The sequence below is a fragment of the Xiphias gladius genome, chromosome 22, assembly GCF_016859285.1.
Source record: "Xiphias gladius isolate SHS-SW01 ecotype Sanya breed wild chromosome 22, ASM1685928v1, whole genome shotgun sequence".
NCBI classification, from domain to species: Eukaryota; Metazoa; Chordata; class Actinopteri; order Istiophoriformes; family Xiphiidae; genus Xiphias; species Xiphias gladius.
The window spans coordinates 8,469,774-8,497,240 of record NC_053421.1 but is presented as its reverse complement, the minus strand read 5'-3'; the positions used below and the strand labels follow the sequence as shown (position 1 = coordinate 8,497,240).

General features: G+C 38.9%; 1 protein-coding gene across 1 annotated transcript; it reads left to right on the top strand.

The window, feature by feature from the left end:
- Positions 1-13,246: 13,246 nt before the first annotated feature.
- LOC120784502 (galanin receptor type 1-like) lies at positions 13,247-26,069 on the top strand. Its single transcript, XM_040118364.1, has 3 exons — positions 13,247-13,909; positions 13,999-14,064; positions 25,239-26,069. The coding sequence occupies exons 1-3, from the start codon at positions 13,247-13,249 to the stop codon at positions 25,557-25,559; spliced, it is 1,050 nt and encodes a 349-aa protein (XP_039974298.1). The 3' UTR covers positions 25,560-26,069.
- The last annotated feature ends 1,398 nt before the right edge of the window (positions 26,070-27,467 follow it).

The following is a 27,467-nucleotide window of genomic DNA, read 5'->3' as shown; positions in this document are numbered from 1 at the left end:
TTAAAAAACAACAAAAAAAAAACAGAAAAAGAAAAAGAAAAAAAAATGTGTCTCGGTGCTTCCTGATTTAGGTACAGTGGCGGTGATGATGTTTGTAAGGGGTGGGGCGGAATAGAGCTCTAGTCCGCCGAGAAATGCGGGCTGAAAGCGGCACGTCGGTGCACGTCCGGGCAGGATAAGTGGCTCGCGGTTTCATGGCAGGAAGGGTTAAACGGACGACATGGTGGCAAACGAATTTCGAAGTGTGACAGGACGCGACTCGGCGACTCCCGGGCTTTGCTCGCCCGGAGTCAGTGAGCTGAACACCGTCCTCGACTTCCAGCGCCACTCCTCCCCAGCCTACTGCAGTTTCCGTGCCTTGCTCAAGGGCACCGGCGGGTCTGCTGAGGAGGAGTGAAGCACTGCCGTTCCTCGGGCGGTGGGAGGAAAATGGGAACAGGCTGCTTTGTCGTTTTTCTCACGCGACTATTTCATATCCCAGGTATCCCTGGAGTCGGTTTAAAAACAAGCCCCCGTTCAAAGCTCTTCTTGACCTCTTTTTTTACTTTTTCAGAAAAGAATGAGAAGTTTTTGTACCATTACCCCAATTTTCTATTAGTGGCACAAAAGGACCGTAAGAATTTCTTATGGAAATTCAAATTAAGTTTTCCAATTATTTTTTCAGGGTAGGCCTATAAAGTAGTATATATTTACCACATCTCAATAGTCCTACTGTCCCTATAGCATCACTACTCAGCTACATTATATTACACAGCAAGGCAATTATGAATTTGATACATATCAATACTTTTGTATTTCAGAAAAACTGATATCTGTAAATTGATATCTACCATTGTTTTATAGTAGTTGCTGTGGGTGTATCGATCTAAGTAGCCTAGTGGTTTAGCTACTTAACTAAGTATCCTATTTCAGTGAGGTAGACTCTTACTACAATATCTGATGGTTTAATAATTTGATGTTAGATGTTTTAAATACTTTTGATGTGTATTTTAAATTTATAGATAAATGGTATAGGCTTCATAATTTTACAGTTGTAAAGATGTATATTTTGATGTGCATTTTAAGACATTCTCTTAATTTTGTATTTCTTGATATGTAGTGTTGACATGGGTGGCACGAAAAAGTGACCGGTGCATAAACAGTCGCGTACGATGTAACAAAGCCAGGAAACAGGTTGTTTTTCTGAAGTGCAAAGGTTCCTTACTCTTTTCTTAATGTGTTCAAGCAAATACAAATCTTCAAAAATTCTTGTGTAGAAGTAATGGTTCAAGTAATTTTTTGTGAAAAATTCTGATGATAGAATACATGAATTATTAACAAAAACTATTGATTCTAATGCAAGTTGTTTCTGACCCACTTGGAGGAGTGTAGGTTCCCATGACCTATGCATCTAAATGTGAAGTGAAACACTTTGCACACATATGAGACAGTATTTCATCGTGTTCTGTTACACCTGATCAGTGGTTGAATTTAACTAAGAACATTTACTGTAACTAAGAACAATTTTGAGGTACTTTTACTGAAGTATTTCCATTTTACACTTTATACTTGCACTTTCTACATTTCAGAGACTTTTCACTCAACTTCATTTATTTCACAGCTACAACTTACTTTGCTTTTAAGATTGAAGAAGATGCATTGGTTTAACTACCCCGCAGTATATAAAGTCATTAAAGTAGTTATCTCTCTAATTCAGCTAAAACATTAAAATGCCGCCTACATATTAATGCATCGTTAAAATAAGCCGATATCACAATAAATAGTAATATAACACTGACAGGAACAATTCTGTGGCATAATACTTTTGGCACTTTGGCTGACAATGCCTCTCTACATTTACCTAAGTAGCATTTTAAGTGCAGGACTTTTATTTCTTATTCAACGGTTTTACATTATGGTACAGGCCTTTTTCACAAAGACACTTTGACATGTCACAAAAGGAAGGTCGTAAATAATACAATGACTGATGGCTGAATTCCATTTAACTGCTTCACTGTCAGGGTCCTAGTATTGTGCATGCTGGCTCACTGTCACACTGTCATGGCTTACTGGGACGCTTGAACGGAACAGAGCCATGCTTAATGTTTGTAACACCTGTGCTTCTCAACTCTTAGACACTCTACCAAAAAGGCCGGATTGATGGAGCGCTGCTGAGATGGTCATCCTTCCGGCAGGTTCTCCCATGTCTGCGGAGGACGTCTGAAGCTCATTTAGAGTGACGATTTGGTTCTTAGTCACCTCGCTGACCAAGGTCCTTCTTGTCCCGTTACTCAGTTTAGCTGAACGGCCAACTCTAGGAAGAGTCCTTGTGGTTCTAAACTTCTTCCATTTCACAATTATTCAGTCGTGCTCCAGGGAACAGTCAAAGCTTTAGAAATGGTTTTTATCGAGGTCCATAGTGAGTCGTTGAAATGAGGTGCTAATTGTAGGACCTTATATACACTGGTCTGTGCCTTTCAAAACTATGTTCAGTCAATTCAGTTTGCCACAGGTGGACTCAGATCAAGTTCTACACACGTCTCAAGGAAAATTAAAGCAAACAGGATGCACCTGACAACAGTTTGGAGTGCCACAGCAAAGGGTCTGAACACTTTTGTAAATAAGAGATTTCAGTTTTTGATTTTTAATAAATCTACAACACAATAAAGTGTGAAAAAAAAGTCAAGGGGTCTGAACCCTCTGTCACTGTATTAGTTGGAGATTTAAACTTATTCAAAGTTTTCAGGCACGGCTCTTCATTTTGAAGTGATTATGATTCCGTCTTCAAAGTTAATATTGTCTGCTCAGAAATATCAGAATTTAGAAATATTAAACTTATCTTAACTGGTGAAGATAAATGATTTTAAAAAATAAATTATATCAGCCCTGGAGACAAGAGTTAACATCTTTATTTAAGTGCTATGAATTGAAATATACCGGATATAGATTACTGGTAATATCAGCAAGTATTGCGCATAAGTGCTTTTAAAGGAATGCAATTTGTACAATTTAAATTAAGGGTTTTCTCTAAGAGAGACATTGTTGTAGTGTACACTTCAAAAATTATCCAACTGGACTTTTAATTATATATTCATTTTTCTTTTCTGTATTTTCCCTGAGAAAAATGTTCCCCAGTGATATAACCATAAATAACTTTCATACCATCTTCCCCTCATTAGTTAGATAAGAAGTTATCTCATGGTTTCTGTCAACCATGGTATCAAATTTTCTGGTGCTATTGACTGATGAAATAATACTCACTTCTTACTTGTATCCTCTCAGAGCAAAACTAAAAAAAAAAAAACTTCCATGACTTTGAAAGGGACATTTGACCAAAAGCAGAACTGAGTGATGAACTCCAAGTAACCCCAATTCCCCTACAAAATAAAAGGGTTTTTATAGTAACGTAATGGAGATCTGTGTCAGCTAAAAATCAAACCCTGTAGCTCAAGAAGCTGAGACACGACAGGATAAACAAAACTGAAGTTCTTCATGTTGGCCATGAATGTATCCCCCTTTTTTCAACAAGTATAGGAAAACTTGTCAAAAATGTCACATAAATATTAACCAAGATTATACAACATGAACTTTGCTATTACTCATGTAGGGTCTGCATCCACTCGGCTCTGTGTGGGTGTAATACCAAAACTGCTATGAGCTAAGGGCTAATGTCAACATGCTAACATGGGCTCAATTACAATGCAAACATGCTAGTATTTAGCATATATAATGCTTACTATCTTCACCCTCCTAGTTTAGTGTGTTAGCATGCTAAAATTTTATAATTAGCACTAAATACAAAGTACAGCTGAGGTTGATGGGAACCTCATTAGCTTTGTAGGTATTTGGTCATAAACCAAAGTATTTTGATGATGCAGCGCTAGATGAGAAGTCAGGATCCCCAAAGTCCATCCTGGGGGAGATATGCTATTTTACATGTCATTTAAGCTACCCAAAAGCTTCAGAGAGATATGGAAAAAACAGTATCAGTGTCAGTTTGACAACCATAGAGTGCTGAATTTCTCCAGTGACAGTTTTTAGAGTTATAGTTTGTCACATGATAATTTATCGGGCAATCCTGCAGCAGCAATCCTGCTTAAAGACGATGAGATTTAATGCTATATTATGATAATGCAGCGATTGCCAGAGAAATCAAATCGCCTATGAAAATGTATCCGGAAAGGACTGGATCCAATCCATCCCGGCTCAGAGCTCACGATTGCGTTTGTGACTGCTGGGGGGCAGGGGTTGCCGGCAGAATCAACAATCTGATTGCTTATCAGGGATATCAGCCCAAGGCAGAGAAAATGACTCAACATTGTCAGTCATATAATAATAACCCATTAGCTTAGAGCCTGGACCGATTTCGACAGAGATACGCTAACTCGTTGTCATGGAAATAGCCAGGCCTCAGTCAAGGTAATGGGCCTAAAAACAGCATGGATTATCCATCACAGTAACTTGGGAAGGGGGAGTTGTTTGTCATCTCTGTATCTGTGTTGAGGGAAATGTACACTTATTGCTGAGCAAAATGTATGGGGCCATATTTCCTTTCCTGAAAACTAGAAATCATGATATCCTCCGTTATTGATTGAAAACAAAACTCCACAAGAATCAAAGTGTTTGTTTTCATCATTTGTAGACAAGGACATATGGTGAATTACAGGGCTGAAACAGATTTCATGTTTTTATGTATCGCTGGATGTTTTCCTTGATTACTTGCTGGAAATAAATCCAGTTGTCCCTCTCTCATTTGTATATGTCTGGAATGTAATTAGCCTGATTGAAGTCCTCATGCATACAGCAAGATGGATTTCCTCTCATCCTTAACTAAAAGGTTCGTTTAGATGCAGTTTGAAGATCTTCCAGCTATATGTGTACAGTATACTCTCTCATGCTATTCTCTGGTTTGTCCATATCAACAGAACCACAAATGGGCCATATAAATATCAGGAAGTAAAGGTCTTACTTGGTGATGTTATATTGACTGAAGAAAAAGAACAAATATACGAGAACTTAAAACTTAACTTTAACACTTTATATATAATTAGCATCTAAATGAGTAAACAAATTGTCACTTCTAATTAAGTGAGAATTGCTTCAAATGTCTTGATTAACTTAACCTCATCACCTTCATAAATATTTCAGTGTTGTTTAGCAATTACTGTCAGGTAATATGTTTTCTGAAATTGACAAACAGAGTAAAAGCTATGAAATCACTCTCATACACACAGAGGCCTTGAACTCTTCCCTAATGAATACATTGTCCTGATCTGGTTGTGGGTCTGCATATGCTAAAATCCCAGCTGGGTCCGAATGACCTGGATTTTATGACACATGGCCGTGCACTGACACTACATAAAAAATGATTTTATTACAAACAAGTAAAAAAGTGCTTTGTAAGTTCTCAGTGACTGAGCTAGTTGTAAAGTAGCGATTTGTGATTTAGTTTTTTCAGGTCAGTCCATTAAAACTTTAGAAATCTTTTAGCTAATAAAGACTGCAAATCAGTTGCTACTGTAGGACACATCTGTAGCACTGTCTAATCAAAACCAGTCAACCATGTAAACAATTATTTACAAATGTCGATATGACTTTGTTTCATTTATATCTGCATACAGGGAGAAATATGTGTTTCATCGTTATTAGTATTCATGCAGTTTAGAATGAGTGAGAAATATATGATTACACCGAGCTAATCAAAGTTATATTCTTTCAGGCTATTTTGTCAGCACAACATTAGATGTCACGATAACATTATCAGCATTTTGTATTTTGAGGTGTAATGTGTTAAGTCTTTATTTTAATTTTATATCTTTCCAGTTTATGTCATTATTGAACAGCATTTTGATCAAGTGTTAGGACAGAGGAGTCGACCGTACTCAATTACCTTTTTTACTCTTCAGTCTAAACAGGTCATCATGTATTAGCAAGCTAATGTTAATTTTGTCAGTTGTCAGTTGGTTCACTTAGCTACATAACAGTTTGACCTGGAAGTTAATGGGTGTAAATATGTAGTAAGAATAATCTCCATGTAAGAATTACTTTGTGTGGTGCAACCAATTATAATTACATACATTTCCACTTCGTAAACACTTAACATTATAACTGCGCTAAATTTGAATTTATGAACAACTGATCCAGCTGGTTCCTGGTCTCTTCTACTGTGTCCTGATACATGATGTAATAAAAGAAAAGCCCCAGCAACCTGTGTCTGTGGTATGGCTCAGATGCAAACTGACAACTCTGGAATGGCCCAAACCCGAGCCTGCAGGACATCCTGTCCAGTTGTAAAACAGCACTGGCTCAGGGTCAGTATAGGTGGCGCCACAACTGAGTCCTGCAGAAGCTGGCTCAAGTCCTAGAGATGCGCAAGCGTGAAGTGACAAGTGACCACCAATCAACACCAAAGCCACTGATCCACTTTGTTGGACAAGGAGGTTTGGCACAGAACATCCCCTGGTTGGAGAGATCAGTTCTAACACCTGGGTGTGAATGGGACTTAAGAGCCTAAATTCCCGACTGAGATTACCGCGACCTCTCTGCGACCGGACATCATCCTATGGTCCACCATGGCCCGGACAGCGATCAGGGCAGAGTTCAATGTTCCATGGGAGGGAAGGATGGAGACAGCCATTGAGAGGAAAAAAGACAAGTACACGGATCTGACAGCTGAGTGCAGAGACGCAGGGTGGTCGGTTGTCAACTACTCTGTGGAAATTGGCTACAGAGGATTTGTTGGAAAATCCACCCAGCGCTTCTTAAAGAGTGTGGAAGTGACCAGTCCCAAACTGAAGAAGGCACTCACGGATCTGGCCGAGAAAGCAGAACAGGGGAGCTTCTGGCTTCGGCTAAGAAGGAAGGACCAGGCATTGGGAAGGCAAGGGTCCTAGCGTCAGCTGCAGGGGGCGGCAGGGAGACGTGTCTACCGTTGCTCAACCACCGTGAGATGTTCTGGGATTAACTGAGTGAAACATCAATGACAGGTGGCTCCCGCCTGACAACCGTGCAGCTGCTCGGATGGCGCTGTCGGAGTTGCAACAGGCAGCAATGCCCAGCAGGTAGCCCTTTACCAGCGCTTCCATCTAAAATACTGCTACTTTGAGCTACGGCCTGTAAGTAATGATAGCATGTTGGGCCTACCGATACATATACGTTTAAACACTCCGGCTGGTTTGTGTGTAAGGGAATTAATGAAAATTATTATTCAAAACAAAGTTAAAAAAAAAATTAATATTTAACTGAGAAATTCCTCAGATGTTCCTGCACAAAACAGATGTGATAATACACCCAAAGACAGCAGCAAACAATGAAGCGATGGGAAGTGTAAAAATTGGCAAAGTAAAAATTGGCAAAGTAATTGAAGCAGCCACCTCATCATGCCAGAGACTTTAGTACCTTTCATTTAAAAATGAGATGTCTCTCACTTTTCTAATACTGACATAAATTCAATCCGAATGTTACGAGTTACTGAAAATGTGGTTTTAAAAAAAGTGCGTCCGCCCAAAGGCATTTTGGGGGCATTTTACGAGCTATTGCACCTTATCATTACACATTTGGCTAATCACCTCCAAGAAACCTGATGGATATTAAGCATCACCTGGTTTCACCCTCTGAGGTTCAATAATAATAATAAGGGGGAAAAAGCACAGATAACATCTCACACTCAGAGCAAAGCCATTACTATTGCCGGGCATGGCAATAAATACAAATCATTCTCACAAAGACTCTCATCTCATACAGGGTCTGAAGGATGAGGTCGTTAGCTATGGTTGTATGGTTTGGATATAAAGGATGTCTGGTGCAGATACAAAGAAGAGTCACAAACGTTAACACCAAAGTTTTAGGATATCTGGAGAAAACCAAACAGAGGGATTTAGTTTCCTCTGCATGTGTTTCTTTACATAGTGGGAAAAAAAATGCCAGTATCAGTCTAAAGCTAAAAAACACTCATACACAAATTCAAGATTTGCCCCAAGTTGCAGTGTGACTACTTATTATGTTGTCTGTACTATTTATGTTTACAGAGCAAAGTAATCAAAGACTTTATTACGTTGACATTTTCTACGCCTAATCTCTCACAAGTCTCAATAAATGATAACAGTTTTTCCATTCTTGACTTTATCTGAAAAACATGCCTGATTCCGTTCAGGGAAAAAGAGAGGAAAACAGATGCAGCATTTCTAATTTGTAAAATGGGATCCCATGCTGAAAAAAACTCATACAGACTGCTGCTCCGACGAGCTGCAGAACTGACAAGACTACATTTACAGCATGAGCTATTGTGGAACGGACAGTACGGGGACATTCCCAATGTGATTATGTGTCCCCAAGTGTTGGCGCTGTATATAGAATTGCTGTTTGAAACCACAGAGACTGCATGACTCTCCTAAATCAAATTGGGTGGTACAGTGTTCTCATTAATTCCACTGATGACTACCCACCAAACACACAGAGATAGAATTGGTGCCAGAGACAGCAGCAAACAGTAATATGGCAGAGTCTGAACACTGAAATACACATTAAGCTATCAACAATAGATTTCCATTACAGCTGGATTTCCAAAAACTCTTAAATGTATCTCTTCAATATAAAATAGCCCCATCTAGTGGAAGACATCTATAAAATATCCTTAAAAATGTTAAACAAGAAAATAAAAGGCTGCTGTGAAGGCTGCTAGGGTTTTAATACACTATTGGGTCTGCTGTATCTCCTTGTTTTTCTCTTACAATTGAGACAAATTAGCATTGCTGTCATTATACTTTTATTGGACACATTAGAAATTGAGATACAATATTGTTTTAAAGGCACACTGCTACTGTTTTTTGCATAAGGTTTAATTTACTTCTCATGAGGAGTACTACTCAGCCTGTGAAAACACTTGTATAATTTCTTTTGTGGCTCTGGAGGGAGGTCTCTGAAGTCTGAGAAATAACCCTGATGATGTCATCGGGGTTTTGATTCAGGGTTCAGTGTTTTTGGAGACTGACACAGTACTAGGACTACAAGTCAGGCTATCTTGGCATCCACTTTGACCATTCTTTTTAAAAATCTGTCTTTTTCAAGCCTTGCAACTTTGTGGAAGTCCAGTCCTAAATTGTTGCAGTATCTCTTTAATGTGAATGTTGAAGGTGCCCTGTGGAGTTTTTACTGTTTACATTCAGTGTTACTCAGCAAAATGCATTCTTTGGGTCATTGAGGTCCAACAAATGCAATAAATATGTTTTGCTAAGCCAATTATTTTTAAAATATTGAAACCTGCATTATCTACATCCATGTTTAGTTGCTATCAGTCATCTTCTTCTTCTCTGACTTGCTGGTGCATTGCTGTGTCTCACCTGTAGATCAGTGGAATAGATAATTAGAATAAACAAAATGGGGGTCCACACATCAAAACATGTCTCCATAGTGTTACTAGCGTTCAAAAATTCTACAGGGTACCTTTAAGTGAAACTGGTTTGTCGTACCAACAAATAACACAGAAGTAGACACTAAACAAATTCCATATCTTCAACAGTAGATCATAGATAGAAATGTAATAAATAATAAGCATAGACTACAACATCGTAAGGAAATGCAGAACTTACTGAGATAAAAAAAAATGAAAGAAAAATAAGTATAACAGGAATTTTTTTTTTTAAAAACCCATACATATTGAATATAGCGGTTACAAAGACAGTAAAAATATATATAGTATACTACAACATGGATCCACATAATGTGCTTGTTTTGTATAGGTTGTTGTTGTGTGTCTGACCTTTAAATAACAATTATACTGAACATTTAGACGTTACATACAATCTAATCATGTCCAAATGGCTGGATGGCTGTAGCGACGTGTGTGCTCTCCATTCTGCTCGCCGCCTCGCTTCTGGTCACTGCTGTGTCTGTTTGCTGAGAGGCATGGCGAGCGCAGAGCTACACTTAGCTCTGAAAGTCCGACAGGAGCAGAAACCACTGAATTATTCCATCCTGACCCCTCCTGACCTACACCTTTCAGGTCAGTTGCCATCGCTGCCAGCAGGGCTCGATGCACCCCTTTCGATCTCTAACACAGCTGATTCTAATGGGACACAAACCGATACAAAAGATGTCAGGAGAGGAGTAGAAAGGCAAACAAAGGACAGTGAAAAGGAGAATGCCTACTGACATGGAAGCAATCTCTGTACGCAAGGAACGCTATACAAGTACATCTCAGTGCTGCAATATGAATTTGAAAAGAAATCTGTCAATGAAATGAATTATGTTACAAGAAGGCACTAAAGCAAAATGCCTCACATCCACAGGTGGTATTGGAGATTTTTTTTAGATGGAGTTAGATGGACCTAAGCAAACTCATAAGTAGTTGAATGCATATTGCATTTGACAGAATGAAAGTAGATGAATGAATTCATTTGAATTTAAAATATTTCATGTGCTTTTATATCCAGCTCATGAAAGCTTTTGAAAACATGAAGAAGGGAAGTGGTCGGTTAGAAGTAGAACAAGCAGTGATAGCCAATGAATTGACAAAGGGGAAAAAACAGCACCTACAGAAACAGAAACTTCACCAATAGAAATTTAAAGTGGCTATAGTCAATATTTTTATAGCAATGTACCAAATGACAATGTGAAAACAATATGACAGTGTGAAAGAGGTTGCTCAAAATGATGAACGTACAGAGAATTATCACCTGAATCTGCAGCTCCCCTAAGCTTTACAGAGATTTATAGCGACTTTCAGTGTGTTGCTTCGCTTTCCAGCCCACAACTTTTACTGTTTTGTGTTCACTCTCACTGCTCTCATAGCATTGTTTTCAGCCCCATCAGGCAGCTGTTTTCAGGGGAAAAGTTCTAAAAACCCACTGTAAGATAGCTGCTCAGCACCAAACAGCAGACACTTACCGACAAACTGAGGAACATTTTGGAGAATTTAGCGGCTAAGGTTTCAGATATTTCCCTCAGGGGTCGGTAGAAACCAAAAACCGAGGTAAAAATGAATGTTAATGTTGCTCGGTAACTACTGGATATGTAAATAGGCAACTCTTAGATAACAGGTTTGCCATATCAAGGTGACGATATATCAGTGTTTAGTTCACAAGTTGCTTCCGCTGCCCCCGAGTGGCCAAGAAAATCAGTTTTTGCAGATTTGAAAACAAATGTCACAGTAACATTTATTCCTCGGCAATCAAACACCATAGCAATGGAGCCAAACTTGACACAATCCAGATATGTTGTAATGTTAGTTCAATGTATTTAAGCTTATTAGCAGCTAAATGAACAGGCATTAGAAAAAATAAGTGTGCATTAGAGCGCACACATTTTCACTGTCTGGCTTCATTTCTAGAAATAAAACAGACTTCAAGTGTAAGGTTGCAGGAGATACAAGTATATTTTCATTATTCCATTACCACTAGATAGCAATGAATATTTCCTGAAAGACTAGACCTGAAATGATTAGTCAATTAATTGATTAGTCAACTGAAAAAACTGAATCGACAAGTATTTTGATAATCAATTGATGATTTGAGTAATTTTCAAGCTAAAATGTGAAACATGATCAGATTCCAACTTTGTGAAGAATCGCATGAGTTCTGTGATTTTTGCCAGTTGCAAACTGCATATATTTGAGTTTAGGGCTCTTCCTTAAAAAAACTAAGCAATCTGAAGGAAAATGGGATTGTTATTTCTCACTTTTTTTCTGACAGTTTATAGAGCAAAGGATTGATTGATATTGTAAAAAAGAGCCTGCAGATTAATCAATAATAAAAAAAAATCGTACACCTGCACAACTGACTGAGCTGTCAGATTCGGCCAGCATGTCTGGCTAATCGATTAGTTATAGCAGCGGCAGACTCAGAACTTTATCTTGTGATTATAAAGATAAATGTTATTACTCTAGCATTTCAATATTGTGTTTTCAGTGAAGCTCGGCCCAATAGCCTCAGGGCGGATGGTTTTCCATAACAATGAACAATAAGCCGGTAGCTCACATGAAATTTTCATCAGCTGCTCTACAACTTGGACTTCAACATGACCCTTCAGTCTTCTGGGGAATCTGCACATCTCGAGGGAGCGCATAAGTATGGCCTTTGGTCAGAAACTGCTGAAGAATTTTCCGCATTTGAGTCTCATCCTACCAGTGTCTCTTAGAAATCCAGTGAACTGTTTTTTGTCATCTCTATAACAAACGTGCGATTTTTGTTTTTTCTGACTGAATAATAAATATTTCAGTTTCACCTTTATCAGACACTCTATATTTGGAATCTAAGTCTACAACAGTGGAAAATAGATTTTTGAACATTATCAGACATACTCATCATTCTGTTACAATCAGCTGTTTGTATAACATTTTCAGGTGCTTGTTCATTGTTTTAAAGATTATATAACTTTAGAATCCAATTGTTTTTATTTTACCAGCTATTTTACTCTACAGTTTCTTGTTTGCTACAGCTCCCATTAGATCTCGGGCATCCTATTTAGACAAACACAAGTCCTTGCTTAATATACACTTTTCATTCATGCGTATAAGTTGCTGAAATATCGTGGACAGGAAGCCCAAAATCGCAATACTTAACTCTTTACGTATTTATAAAGCTTATTTACCCTTTATGACAAAAGAGGATTAAAGTCGAATAAGGAAATTATAGCGAGGCTGCAGAACGAAATTGTTCTGTGGCATAGCCTATGGCAAATTTGAAAGTCCAGGCGGATATCACAGCAACATTTGCACCCAACCCATTCTGTGTCACAACGAAGTGAGTGTTTGTACGAAAATGGCACAGGGATGGTTTCAGAAACCAAGGCGTGGAGAAGAAAACCTATCCAGGTAAATATTCCTTTTTTTTTCTCTCTCACTCACTCAGGGTTTCTCGGGAGGTGGGTATACTCGGTGCTGACGTGAATAGCAAAGCCCAACCCCTGCTATAATGTGAGGGAAGAGGTCCAGACGCAGAGAAGCAGGCTGCAGCGTGGACCAGCGCGGTCGGTGCGCAGACCAGGAGAGAGGGACTCCAAGACGCACAGCGGCGGGACCGATGAATGCTGTGTAGAGAGCAGGGTAGCTCTCGGAGATTAGTTTACTCGTATTACTGGTGTGAGTTGTGAACACAGAGCGGCGGATTTGCCAACACTTGACAGAGCCTAAAGAAACAGGAGAGCAGCAACGATATGTGCAGGCGCGCTAACGGAGGCGCACCGGACCATAAAGTCATGAAGCAGCAGTGGCACACAGGCTTCCCATAGATCGATCTGGCAAGTTCTTCTAAACGGGGAGAGGGGGGGAATCATGAACTTATCAGAGTCTGTTTGGCTCTCGGAGGAGCCGCGGAACCTCAGCAGAGTGGAGGAGGAGCAGAAACTTTTATTCGGGATCGGCACGGATAATTTCATCACGCTCTTGGTTTTCGGGCTCATCTTTACGCTCGGCGTGCTGGGCAACTCCATGGTGATCACCGTGCTGGCCCGGAGCAAACCGGGGAAACCGCGGAGCACCACCAACATATTCATCCTCAACCTGAGCATTGCGGACCTCTCCTACCTGCTCTTCTGCATCCCCTTTCAGTCCACCATCTACATGATGCCGACGTGGGTCCTGGGCGCCTTCATCTGCAAATTCATCCACTATTTCTTCACCGTGTCCATGCTGGTGAGCATCTTCACCCTGTCGGCCATGTCCGTGGACCGATACATTGCCATCGTGCACTCCAGAAAGTCCTCCTCTATCCGGGTGGCGAAGCATGCTTTAATCGGGGTGGTGCTGATTTGGATACTCTCTCTGGCCATGGCAGCGCCTGTCATGTATTACCAGAACATTTTCCACAGAGGGGAGAATCAGACCTTTTGCTGGGAAGTGTGGCCGGATCAGAACCAGAAGAAGGTGTATGTCGTTTGCACGTTTGTGTTCGGTTATGTGTTGCCCCTTCTGCTGATCTCCTTCTGCTATGCAAAGGTAAGAAAAGCTGATCACACGGGTCATTTAGTAATTATGGACATTCTCATTATCAAAAGTATGTCTTACTTTTATTTCCTTACTTGCAGGTTCTAAATCACTTGCACAAAAAACTAAGAAATATGTCCAAAAAGTCAGAGGCATCAAAGAAAAAGGTATGTATTAAGCCAGTCTTTTGAGGGGCTGTGGGTGGGGTATATGATATCATGGCTCACAGCCATATGTTTGCAAACCTGTCTGACGGTAATCAGCAACAAACACTGAATAAGTACTTTTTTTTTTTTTGCTTCCTGTTGAATCACTGCAGAATTACATCAATTTGCAGCACTTAAAATACTGAAAAATATGACTGTGAAATGGCACAAGTTTCAGTTCCTACAAGGAACTGCTTCAATCACTGAAAATACTCACTGGATAATAACTATTCCCTTGGAAGTGACTATTAAACTATTATTAATTCAGTATTACACCATTATCTGACATGGTGATTATTATAATTTTACTAATGATGACTATTATGATGGTGAATGTTGTCCGCCTTTATATACAGGCACACACAAGTCCCACCTCTACTGAAATATCCGACATCTCTCCGGATCCGTGCATTTCCCGTTTCACTAAGCTGCAGCCCTTTTCTTCTTTTGACATACGGTTTGATTCAAAGCAGAGGTCAGTGTTCTCGGTCTTTAGGAGGATAGCTATATATCACCGGTACACTGAGCCACACTCCTGCACACGTTATTCAGCCATAGAGTAGTCTGTCCTCTGCCATATGCTGTGGCATTTCTTCCAATTCAACAGGCAACCAAAGGAAACTATTTCCATCCTCTCTATTTCTCCTTAGGGTCAACATTATGAATATTTACGCTATAATGCTTACTGTTAACTGGCACATTCAAGCAAAGTTGCCAAAAGGCAATGTGCAATCAGACTGCCATCTAGTCGTTATTATTCTTGGGTGGAGGTCATTTATCTTCCCAGAAAACCAGTTATCTGCTATCGCCCACTTGATAGGGGATCTGTCTGTCTGTCTCTCCATTGTTCTTCACAGCTGGTCAGTTAAGCCGCACGATCTGATACTGCCTTGTGCTATGAAGCCAGGAGTAAAGACTCCTGGTCAGCCGGGAGTGGAAGGGTTGATGAGGATGTGAACGTGCTTTGATGTACACCTGTTACACGCTTTATTGCGGTGGGCTTAAAACATCAGTGGAATCTCAGATATTGTTGTTTGAGTGGTAACAACAGGAATCTCAGATGTTCTTATCAGTTACGGTGCTCACTGTCCAGAGTACCGATGGAGAATGCACAGAGGGAATGTTACACTTTGACAGCTTTGTGAGAATTGGTTGTCAAACAGTGCATTAAACCCAAATTGTAATACATAAATTACCTTGGTAGTGTAGCTACTGTTTAACTATAACTGATGTCAGAACAGAAAAGAAAGTTTGCACACACATGTTAAATCTGTGTAAGGTATCAACTATTTCAGCAGTGAGAAACATACGGCCTAGTGCAAAAATGGATAATTTTACATTTACTTTTTTTTTTCTGAATACACAAGTATTGATTTTTCCTTGGCACCGTGTCTCTGTTTTGTTCAGTGTGTGTCAAGGAAAGTGTTTGATAATAAAAAGCAGCAAAAAGATTAATGTGCAGTTTAAAGTGACTTGTAGAATCAATGGAAAATGAATAATACATGTGCATTACGAAGCAAATGGATCAGCTACTGTCTTGCTTTTATTTGGATTATTTAATAGCACAGAATATTAAACAGAAAAAAGTTAGTCAAAATGACTTAGCAACTTTATAGATTAATAGAGTGCTTTAAAAAAGTAAAAAAAATTATTAGCAGTATGAAAGCTATCCCCCAGAGCTGTTTTCATTTCTTTCCATGGTGTGAAATCAAGGTGGAAGTACTGCCAGGCAAAACACATTTTTAAGAGGAAATAAAATTTTGGCATGACACCTGTCATGTCACAGGTCCCGTGATGACTAAACTTCATGGCTGCTTTCTCCTTGCTCTAACTGAGATGCTGTAAAAACATAACCTGTAAACTCAGCACACCATAACCCTCTTGCTGGCCAGCTGTACCTCATGGTGCTAATGTCACGCAGCGGTCATCAGTCTCATGAATTTGGCCACAATTACTAATGTGAAACTATGTGAATAATTGTAGTTCAGTGCTTTGAGAATTACGCTTTCTTGCCGAAAGCTGGACGAGAAGATCAATACTGCTCTTATTATTATCTCATGTTAGCTTAACTTGGCATAAAGACTGGAAGCAGGGGGAAACAGCTGGCATAGCTCTGTCCAAAGGCAGCAAAATTCACCTGCCACCTACCTGCACCTCTACAGCACAGTCATATTGTACGTTATTTCGTACGAAAACTGAAACAAGTTTTACACTGGGTTATTGCTACAGTCACACATTATCAGAATGGGAAGAACAGGAAAACCTATCATTATTCTGACTCAGGGCTGTTCATTATTCCAAGATGGTACAATCCATGTAGTCACGCCATTTAATTTGACTAAATAAGCTACACTATTGCTCCGAATGTAAGATGATTCTGATTATAAGACAACCCAATCCCCTTTTCTAGTATCTGTTTTTGAGGAATTGACTTTTTGAGGCTAGGAAACACATTGACACTCATTCTGTTGGGAAAGTTGCTCTAAGACACCATTAAGCCTTTTTTCTTGTCTCTTGGAAGCAGTCAAAATCATTTCTTTGACAGTTAGCATTTTTGAGCTCATCAACTGTCACAGTGGCAATTCCTGGCTGTTTGACAGATTTTCTCCATGGTTCATTTCTTCAGTAAAGACGTCAAAAGATGCTATGAACAAACAAAACACTTGACTAAATCTGAAGGACACCTATGAACAGACTTGAAAACACTATAGTCTACGGATATTAAGGCTACAAACAACCCATAATTCAACACTCTCTTTAGAAGACCATGTTACACTGGTACTCTCTCCATTCAAAAAGTATATGTGATGTTGTGAACAAGACAACCCCCACTTTTTGAAACATAATTCCAAGAAAAATAAAGTCATCTAATATTCAGACCAATATGATACTTCTGCTGTGTTGATGTATTTGGAGCAAATTGATAAAAAGTGAAACCTGATACAAACAAACTGTGTTTAGGACCCCCCTCCAAAGCAAATTGAGTTTTTAACCTTGTTAACATGTCCATATGGTGTTTTTTTTAATATGATACAAGACATATCATGGGTGAAATAAGGCGTCAGTGCCATATTTCCACCTTGGAAGTGCAGTGTACCAATGACAGTCTCAAAAATACGGATTTCGACAGCCTGGGTTTCATACGTCAAATACCTACTGAACCAATCCCTTCAACTTGCAGGCTGCGGCAAAAGAAACCTGCGCAGAGTGGACTTTTCAGTACAGACAGTGAGAGTTCTCATTAGCGCAACCATTTCCATTGAGTCTTCCGCTGCCAGTTACAAGCTAACAATCTAATAAACAACATAAACAGATAAACGATGCTAGCTACACTTACCATTCTGATATGTCCTCTCGGCGTCAATTTTAGTGCACAACAGATGCCTCATCAGAGCCAGGATCTGACTGAGGCTCAAACATGTGTGGCCGATTCTCTCCAATGTTTCCTCTAATGCTATCCATCTTGATGCGCACTGCTCTGTCACCGGTCAACCACGCGCAAGCTGTGGTGGTGGATATTTGCATATTTGAATATTCATAGATCCAGCTCTTCTCAATGAGGAAGTAAGCGTAGATGTGCTTGCAGCCCCATTTCAGAGTTTTTTTTTTTTTATGTGGGTAAACCATGTTAAAGAAAATATTAATCAAAGCGGAGTATTGTTACATACTTTAAAACGTGTCTGGAGGGGAACTCCTTTTAAATTAGCTGAACCAAATGTATTAGTGTTACCATTGGGTTTTTATTTTGACATAACTGCCAGCTCATTTTGCCGCAGGCTCATTTGACACATCTGAAGTTCTTCTCACCAAGTGGGAGATATTGTAGCTGTCAGAAATTCCCAATAGCAAGGAGAATGACATGAATATTTTTCTCAACTCATTTGCTAGTAATTATGGTCTAGATGATATAATATAAATGCAGCGCATATGCAGGACTTTTTCTCATCCAGGTGCAATGATTCCCAGGTGTCTCCGCTGTAGTATTGACTTAATCATCTATCTTTCTGTAAGAAAGGGAATAAGCATATCTTCCAAAATGTCAAACTGTTCATTTAAGCCTAAACTAGGTTACCTCAAGAGAAAATTGTGATTATTCTAATTCACAGTATTGTTATCAATTAATTGTGAGGTTGGTGTCATGTTTACAAGCAAATGAGACAAACAAATAATTTGCAGTGGGTCACACAACATCCTTGTTGTAAAGCTGAGAAAATTTTAATCAATGTGTGTGTGGTTCACTTGGGTCTCAGCAGCTCACTACTGGGTCTGTGGAATATAATGTCAGTGACAGATGGGAAGAGCAAGGTTACTCCCACTGCTGTTGTGAAATACATCTAGACAAACGTCTTATCACCCGCAGCGCCCACAGTAGGAATCAGACCTCCAACAGTCAAATGAGACACCTCATTTGACTGTTGACACTCTCAAAAGCCAAATCGGCAAAAAAAAAGTAGTATAGCTTCCTTAATCTTTCTGGAAGGTCTTTGTGCAAAGATGTGACAAACCTGTTTTAAATAAATCTCTTAACCCCTCTGGTTTTATGTCATCTTCAGATAAAGCAAATCTGAAATACTGTTGATTTTTGGTTTAAAAAAATCAAAACCTTATTTACTATGGCTCCTGGTTGATGTTCTTTGGAATACCAGTTATGGGATTCATTTTACTTGGCAAACAATTATGTTTATAATGAATTCTCAGTGTTGAACCAGAGGTTAAAAAGCCAATAATTAGTACTGTAGGTTTAGGAGATGTTGCTCAATGACATCAGCCAGGCATCCAGACGGAGCACAGATGGTTAGGGATAATTAGAAAAATGAATATTTGGCCAAGTCATCTTGAAATTGTTGAACAGCATCTGTAATGTGAAATGGGGACAACTAATGCTTCAGGGACCAAACTGCTTATTGACAATGTAGTGTTACTATCACTTGAGTGTTCCTATCGTAAAGTAAGTGTTACTATCCTAATTGAATGAATTAACGGTGTCACAAACATCACCCAGTAATTTCCCAGCGGCTTCCAGAGAAATTTACAATTAACATTAGTGGAACATTTCAAAGGAGTTGTGAAAAGTTGTAATTTATTTAGCAGTATTTTCAGTATAACAGCACTTTAAAGAGCATTAAGTTCTGTAAGTGCAACTCAAACCCATAAGATGGTCCAACTACAGACCTCACGTCAGAGGACCCAGGTCTACAAGCCAATAGCCATTTATGTCCCAAGAAAAGAGGCGCATCATATTTCTTTTTTCCCAAGAACTTTTTCTTAACCAAATTCGAAAACGTTTAGAGAGTTCTTTAAGGACTTTAAGATGGAGATGGAGGGTGTTAGTATAATTTTGTTATGTTAAATATTGCTCCTTTTAGTTTGAAGATGATAAAGTAATACTGTGCTAAATTACCCCAGTAAAGACAACCCGCTTGGTAATGTGCATTTTCAATTTGAGGAATGTCATGATTTATTTACTTAGCAAATAAATCATTACCTTCCTTAAAATAATACATGTAACAAACATAAATGCCATATTTCAGTCCCATTTTCCACATGATTTTCCATCTTTCAAGGTTAAATCTGTGCACTTATTGCACCCTCTTCTTCTGCAATGTTTTAATGGCACCCACCTAGAAAATTTGTGCCACCAACTGCCGATGTAAGTGCACTCAACTCCCAATATTCACATGATAGTAGAGGATGGAAACGCACAAAATAATTGAAATTTTCTTTTGCTGATTCTCTGGAGGTATGGGTCAAATTTGTGGTACATTTGTATGGACACCCGACTAGCGTCACTGTTTGATTTCTAGTGAATAACGTGTCTCATTTGGCCTCCAAAACGTATACATAAAATAAATTAAAACATTGTTTGTCAAATTCCAGTACTTCTTAACCCCTTCATACTCAGAAGGTTCAGAAGGTAGTGGTACCCTGACTTTAGTGACGAAGACAATACCACTGCCATCAGTAGTAAGTAATGGCACATTGGAGCATTAAGTTAGTAGTTAACATTAAGCTGGATCCTGCCCTTTTTTTCACATCTTGCTAATATTAATAGACTAACCTTTTCTACAAAGGTCTCAGTAGGTCTCACAGATTGGATTTTATTCCTTATTTTTGTATAGTACCTATGTGCTTTTGTACTTTTGTGGCAGAAAAGGAAGTGATGCACATCTGGGGACCCTAAAACAGAACTATAGTGCCCAGACGTTAGGTCTGTCTGAACCCTCCGCTAAACCCAACCTATTTTGTGGCTGCAATGTATTGTGGTCTATTGGGCCGCTATCAGAAGCAGTCTCAATAGCAACCTCACATAAACTCAAGAAAAACTGGCACCTTGATAGATTTCTCCCTGTACGATACGATTATTGATTCTGGCAAAGTGATGCCAAAACCTGATGATTTACACTGATGTTGTACATGGCTGAACATTTTCCTGCAAACAAATTCAAGTTTGCAACTGAACTGGAAACATTATTTTCCATTTATTTATGGAAAAAAACAAAAATGCAGGAAAGCAACACAAGGTGCCCAGAATTACAGAGTGCATCACATCACAATAACGGTTCATTTTTTTTATGGTGGGTTTTTTTTCCATTAGGGGGAAAGGTCTGTCTTATTCCCTAATATCCAGCTTTGACTTTGATTACTTCAGTACAGTAATATATTCATGTTAACCAATTGTGACACTGTAAAAATGTTACATAAGAATAAGATGGATCATTGTAAGGTTAATATCTCAATATCAAAAATGAAAACATTTCAGTGAACAATTAACAGATTCTGTCAAGTGAGGGTTACAAGTAGAGACAGTGTGGCTGGAGAGAAGGGACTGAAAGGCATGGATTTTGTTAGTTTTTTCTTCCTGTGGTGATGCTGGTGTTTATATTAGCCTAACTGATGGCTCTCGGGGGTTGAGGTGAAGATATGAATGTGTTATGGAGGCTATCCAAACACAGCACTGTTATTAACATACTGTTAAACTAAAACTGTGGGAACCTGTCCCTGGCTACTGTGTGAACGTATGTGTGTGTGTGTGTGTGTGTGTGTGTGTGTGTGTGTGTGTGTGTGTGTGTGTGTGTGTGTGTGTGTGTGTGTGTGTGTGTGTGTCCAAACTTGTGTATTCGGGTTGGGCTGATATCAGGGGCTAATATTGACTTTTCATTTCAAATTGGATATGGTCCAGGCGGTGATGTTTATCTCTGATATGATCGATGAGGTGCAGTTACACATTTATCGTAAAAAAGATCAATACTGCACTCAACTGTGGGAAGATCTTAGATTCAAATGATGATCATGAAGCATTTCATCAGATTCCACAAACATTTGCACTAACATGTTAATACTCTATTACCATCAACTGTACCTACAGTTAATTTATTTTGGTCTGAGTTGAAAAGTTCACTATTTGGGTTTAAAAAAATCAAATTACAGCCCTAGTAACCTGCTTGTCCTTTTGCCATTCTTTGACTTCATCTGGCTTTTGACTTTCTTTTGTGTCCATACCATTGAAATCTCCAGTAATTTTTTTTGTTTTGTTAAGTTTCTTTTTGGCTACTTGGGCGCAATGCAACAAGTTGTAAAGACAACACTGACAAGTAATTACTGTTAATGTGAACACGTTAGCTAACAGTTGCCTATTTATATATCCAGCAGACATGGAGCAACATAAATATTAATTCAGAATTGGTTTATTCGAGCGTTTTCACTGAAAACAGCTGCCTGCTGCTGCTAAAAATGCCACTGATGAGAGCCATGAGACTGAACAGTTGCAGGGCAGAAAACCAAAACAATTAGCTAAAACAAGCTAAAAAGCTTTGCAGAAGTGAAACTCAGATATTACACATTGCCATTTGATCAGTTGTTTAATAAAAGTATGATTAGATCAGATTTTAATAATTCAGGAATAAAGGGATATGAACATAACCCTGCATTTTCAAGCAACAACTCTTCCCACATTCACCAGCTAAAGCAGAAAACACTTGAGAGTTTCTATCTTTGTGAGACTTTACACTTTTCTGACGTGTTTTTGTTCTTTTTGGTACAAAGCCTGCATGAGTCAAATGTCACTATGTAAGTTCATAATTTCTGGATATGAATGCAGGTATTCATGTCTCTTTTTCGTGCTGTCTTGTGTTTATCATACTGTCTGTTTTATCTTCCTGTAGCTTTCCCTGCCCTAGCTTTTTCTTTCTTTTTTTTTTTTGTGTTTCGGCATTTCTGCTATATTTGATATAGACGGTAAAGAGTGACAGGAAAGGCAGGTGAGAGAAAAGGGGATGACATGCAGCCTTGTTAGCTGTGTGTGCTCTACCAGCTGAGCTAGCGGGGCACTTGACACGTCAATTTATACTTAACATCAACTATGTGATTTCTGATTTTTACAGTCTCAAACAGCTAGACTTGACATGTTTTGGCATGTTTAATTTATCATTTATAACTTTCCTTAAGCAAAAATACAGAAAAAGAAGCAGCATTTCAAATTAATTTTAGGCTTCCCTATATTTTTATCTTCAGTGATGGGAGCTAATTAGTTTTGGAATAAATCCACACACTATCAAAAAATGCAGTGGAGGGGCCCAGCAGATCAGGCAGCATGTAATTAAATTTTTTATGATGACACTTTCCAGCTGTAGCCTTTGGCTTTACTGATAGTCTTGCCCAAAGTAATAACATTCACCACTTCCCTCTTAGACACTGCATAAAATTGGTTTGCCATAAATGTCACATTAAGTTATCACATTTTCTTATAATATATCTGGAGTATATCATGTTTTTTCCGGTCTTTATAGGGTGAATGTGTGAATAAATACTTTTCTGTTAAGCTATATGATCAACTGGAGGTAATTACCACTACATTGCCAGGTGTGACTCACCTTATGACTCAGACTGTTCTTTATGGATATACCTGTAGAGTGGCATATGTGCCATCAGTTGCTCGTTAAATCAATTACTTTTGAAGTCATTAAGTAAGTACACATCTGTGTGTGCTTGTCAAGGGCTTTCTGACTTTTCTCAGAAGAAAGCAGGTGGCAACTGCAAGTCATAACATGTCACCTGTTGTTTGTGTTTATAGCCTCAGAACAGAGTGATCTCAGTTTTGAGAAGTGCAGCGAGGTCTGTTCTTGTGCCATTGTTCTTCTTGCTCAGACTAGATGGTGGTTGTTTCTTTTTCCATTCTTGTCATTGTTAAACATATGAATCTTCAAGGCCCAACAAACCTCACGAATGCGAAGGTACGGTATAGAGCTACAGAGTCTTTTTAAGCCTGATATGAAGCTATGTAGACATATACACGATTCAAAGGAGATGAATGGATACAGATTTTCCATTTTCTTTCCACCCTCTAGCATACCACATCATCTATGTACTGCACGATCAAATAAATAATAAGCATGAGCATTTGAATCATGGCCAATTCTGATATGAGGGTCCTCTAAGTATTTACAGGTTTGCACCTGGATCTGCTGAGTGAAATGTCAGTTCGATAATATGATTTATGTGGAGCTGGTCAATTTAACGTAATACAATAAGGATTTGATGAGCCCCTAAATGAGTATGAATTTGCATGCAAATTGGTCGTCTGTATCTGATGGTTTAAGCAGGAACTGCAGTACAGTTAATATTCCTGTCATCATTTTAAAGCTCACTGATCAATATTTTTATATTAAAAATAGATCTAATAACAGTTTGTAATGTAAAAGGGGTCGCTCATAGTAACAAACCCACAGAGAATTATTACCACGTCTGCAGTTTCCTTCAGATCTAAGGAGCATCCCTGCATCGTTTAGCTCTTTGTTTTTTTTTTTTTCTGCCAGCTATGTTTCCGCTTGCAGGAGGCAGCTGTTTTCAGTGAAAAACCTCTGTATACCTACCCAACACCAAACAGCAGAGAGACAAATTTAGAAGCTAGCTGATGAATATTGTGAAGCGTTTAGCAGCTAAAGAGGAGGAGTTTGTGGAGTCCAAAACTGAGCTAAAAAAAGAGTGTATGTTTGATTTACATTTGCCAGATTGCCAGAAACACGACTCCAGATGAATGCTAATGTTGCTCTGTGTCTGCAGGATTTTTAAATAAGCCACTTTTTGCTAACATGTTTGCTGTAAAGACTATATGCCATTTTTTGCTTTAAAGAAATATAATAATAACAGTAAGCAGCTTTAAGGAATTTATTTTTTTGGACTGACCTCTTGTAACTTAGCCCTGAAGTAATTACAAAATAAATTCACTCTTGAATCATTCATGCAATTCTGGGAGATTGTTAGCACCATGCTAGCACATCTGCATACACTATGCATCATAATAACAACTATAAATACCCTTAACTCAGTTTAGTTGATATACTGAACCAAAGTTAATTTCAGTATTTCAGATATACAATTGTGCTTATTTGCTACCGGGTGAATTTAAACCTTACCTTCTCACTTTGCCCAGGAAGTTCAATCTGTATGAAAACATAAAAAGGGTATTCAAAGAATTAGTAAGTAATAGTAACATAATTAGAGACCATCTTGCGATTGGATCACACCCATCTTCAAACTCAGCCTTCATTTTGATGTCAACACACCTATAAAGTTTCGTGACTGCATTTTGCACAGTTGTGACGCTATCGTGGTGACAAAATCTGTCCACAGACAGCCAGACATATAAACACCTGCCAAATTACTTAAAACCACCTCTATGGTAGTTCCTACTACACTAGGTGTCTCCAGAACCACATTTTGCCATGATGGCACACACACACACACACACACACACACACACACACACACACACACACACACACACACACACACACACACACACACACACACACACAGAAAGACTCACAAGGTGAAGACAATACCAGCCACACTGTTGCAGCTGATAAAAACGAAATCATTACCTTGATAAAGATGTAACAGGATAAGAAAGAAGAAGGAAAAAGGATAAAGAATAATAGCAGCAGAAAAGCAGCAGAATATTAACAAAGAAAAGCTCTCTAAGGCACTAACCTCTCAAAACCTCAATTTATTCTTTTCTCCTGACCAACACTTAAACGTGAGTACAGCATGTAAATGTTGTCACTGTTGTCTTTGAAGGCCCTGACTAAATCACACCTTTTCCTCCCTGTTCTCTGTTACTCATTTGTGGATCCCAGACAGCTCAGACGGTGCTGGTGGTGGTAGTGGTGTTCTGCCTCTCTTGGCTCCCTCATCACGTCGTTCACCTCTGGGTGGAGTTTGGGACCTTCCCGCTGAACCAGGCCTCCTTTGTGTTACGGGTGGCCGCCCACTGCCTTGCGTACAGCAACTCATCTGTCAACCCGGTCATCTACGCCTTCCTGTCGGAGAATTTTAGAAAGGCTTACAAGCAGGTGTTCAAATGCCAGATCGGTACCAGTGACTCCCCGCTAAACGACATTAAGGAGATCCGCAGCAAAGCGGAGACGCCGCCCTCGACTAACTGCACCAACGTTTGACTGACAAGGTGCGAATGGTGACACGAAAATGAATTAAGGCAACTGTCGCGCTGAAAGTCAGTGTAAAGTCATAGTGACAGGGCCATCAGGCATGAGTGAGTGTGTAGATTTTTTTGATGTAAGCAAGTGTAGTTGCTTGGATATTGCTTCTACTGTACTATTCCACATATGCGCTGTTCATTATAACTGAACTAGAAGAGATAAAGCCACTGTGGATGCAGGACATGATTACTTGCTCTTTGATAAGTCCCTGTTTCCCTTATCTCTTCATATCATTAAAACCTGTAGAATCTAATACTCAGGACAATGATACCCCCTCGGAAGTGAAATGCATTTTGATTACAAACATGCCAATATCTTAGAAATATAAGGCACCTTAAGACTTCAAAAGTAGTAAAAATCTAACTTTTTTCACAGAAAGTAAGAATTGCATTATACTAAGTGAAAACATAATCACCTGCTGCAGTAGAACTGCTGTTTGAATGTGTCTTTTCTGACTGAAGAACAGTGTTGGGCATTACTTAGTAACATTTTACAGAATTGTGATTACTTTCAGGAACAAGTAAGGGATTACAATTTCATATTCAGTAATTATTATTATACGTATTAATCGCAGTAATGCCCTGTTGGCTGATTTGCTGTCTCACCAGGAGTTGGATGGTGCACTCATCAGTTTCCTATCTGTGCTTTCATTGGAGAAAACTGATCTGTGAAGCGTTAGCTTGGTTAGCTTAACTAGCTTGACGCAGGGTTAAAATTCTCTGCTAAAATAGAAGAAATGCGCTTCCCGGTAACTCCAAAACAATTTACATGTTGTGAGTTTTAGACAATTTACGTCATAAATTTGTCTAATTGACATGTTTTAAATTACACTTAACCTAGCTGGCTTGCTAATGTTATCCACTTCAGAGTTGGAGGGTGTGTGTACGGTAATGCTGTAGCCAGTTTCTCAAAGACTTTGACTAAGGCAAGAAGTAACTCATAGTTAAACTTTGTCTAAATTCATCCGCTTCACAAAAGCTTTCTAGCTGTTGAACACCTTAATTCGTACTAATTTGGCATAAAAACTGCATAAATAAAGATGATTTTCAAACTGAAAAACATGGCAATCACGTAAAACTGCTCTGTTCAATCTGGTGTCTTTTTTTCTTCTGGAAAAATTCAACTGTTAAAAGGACATTTTACTGGGGAAATTCAGTGAAGACTGTAACAATACAAAAAAATTTCCAGTGGCATGAAATTTCAATGCAGTGTAGACTTGTAGCATAGCTCGGTTGCTGTAGCTTCTTCGCATGAAAAGGCTCAGTACTTAAGCTGACAATCGGAAGGCATGCTCAGAATTTCCAACAACAGATGCTGTCTTCACTGTGGTATATGTCCAACAGGTTACTGTGGTCTCTTGAAACATTTTCTTCTTCTCATTGTTCGTTCCACAAAATTGTTAGATAACCACAAATGATGAGCCGTGTTTTCCTTTTTTTATTTATCCTTTACCTTGTAGTTCTAGGTTAGCTTGAGTGTAAGGTGGCAAACTTTTTAGGTTTAAAATTAGTCAGTCTTTATTTTTTGTGAAATTGTCTAACTTCCATCAGACTGGCTCAAGACGACAGACAATATTTTTTTGAAACTGGCTCTTGTAGTGCAGCATGCAGTCAATGGGACTAAGCTAGCTGCTGATGGACCTTAGACAGTACTTTCCAAACCGTAGGCTGGAACCTTGTTAAACTACAAGATTTTGTTTTCTACTTCTACATGTTAAGTGCAGAAGATACAATGCGTGGGTGTGGAGTTGTTAAAGGAACCTGTGCCAAGTAATAAAAGTGATGTAACGTAACATGTAATTGATTCATTTTTCAAGTAAATTACCCATCACTGCTAAAGAAATGATGCTACTGTAGATTAAAAGGA

What these genes read in the sequence shown, in the direction of transcription:
- LOC120784502 (XM_040118364.1), top strand. Translation starts at nt 13,247, where the DNA reads ATGAACTTATCAGAGTCTGTTTGGCTCTCGGAGGAGCCGCGGAACCTC. An exon ending in TCTCCTTCTGCTATGCAAAG is followed by an intron (nt 13,910 to 13,998) that starts GTAAGAAAAGCT and finishes CCTTACTTGCAG; the next exon opens with GTTCTAAATCACTTGCACAA. An exon ending in CAGAGGCATCAAAGAAAAAG is followed by an intron (nt 14,065 to 25,238) that starts GTATGTATTAAG and finishes TGTGGATCCCAG; the next exon opens with ACAGCTCAGACGGTGCTGGT.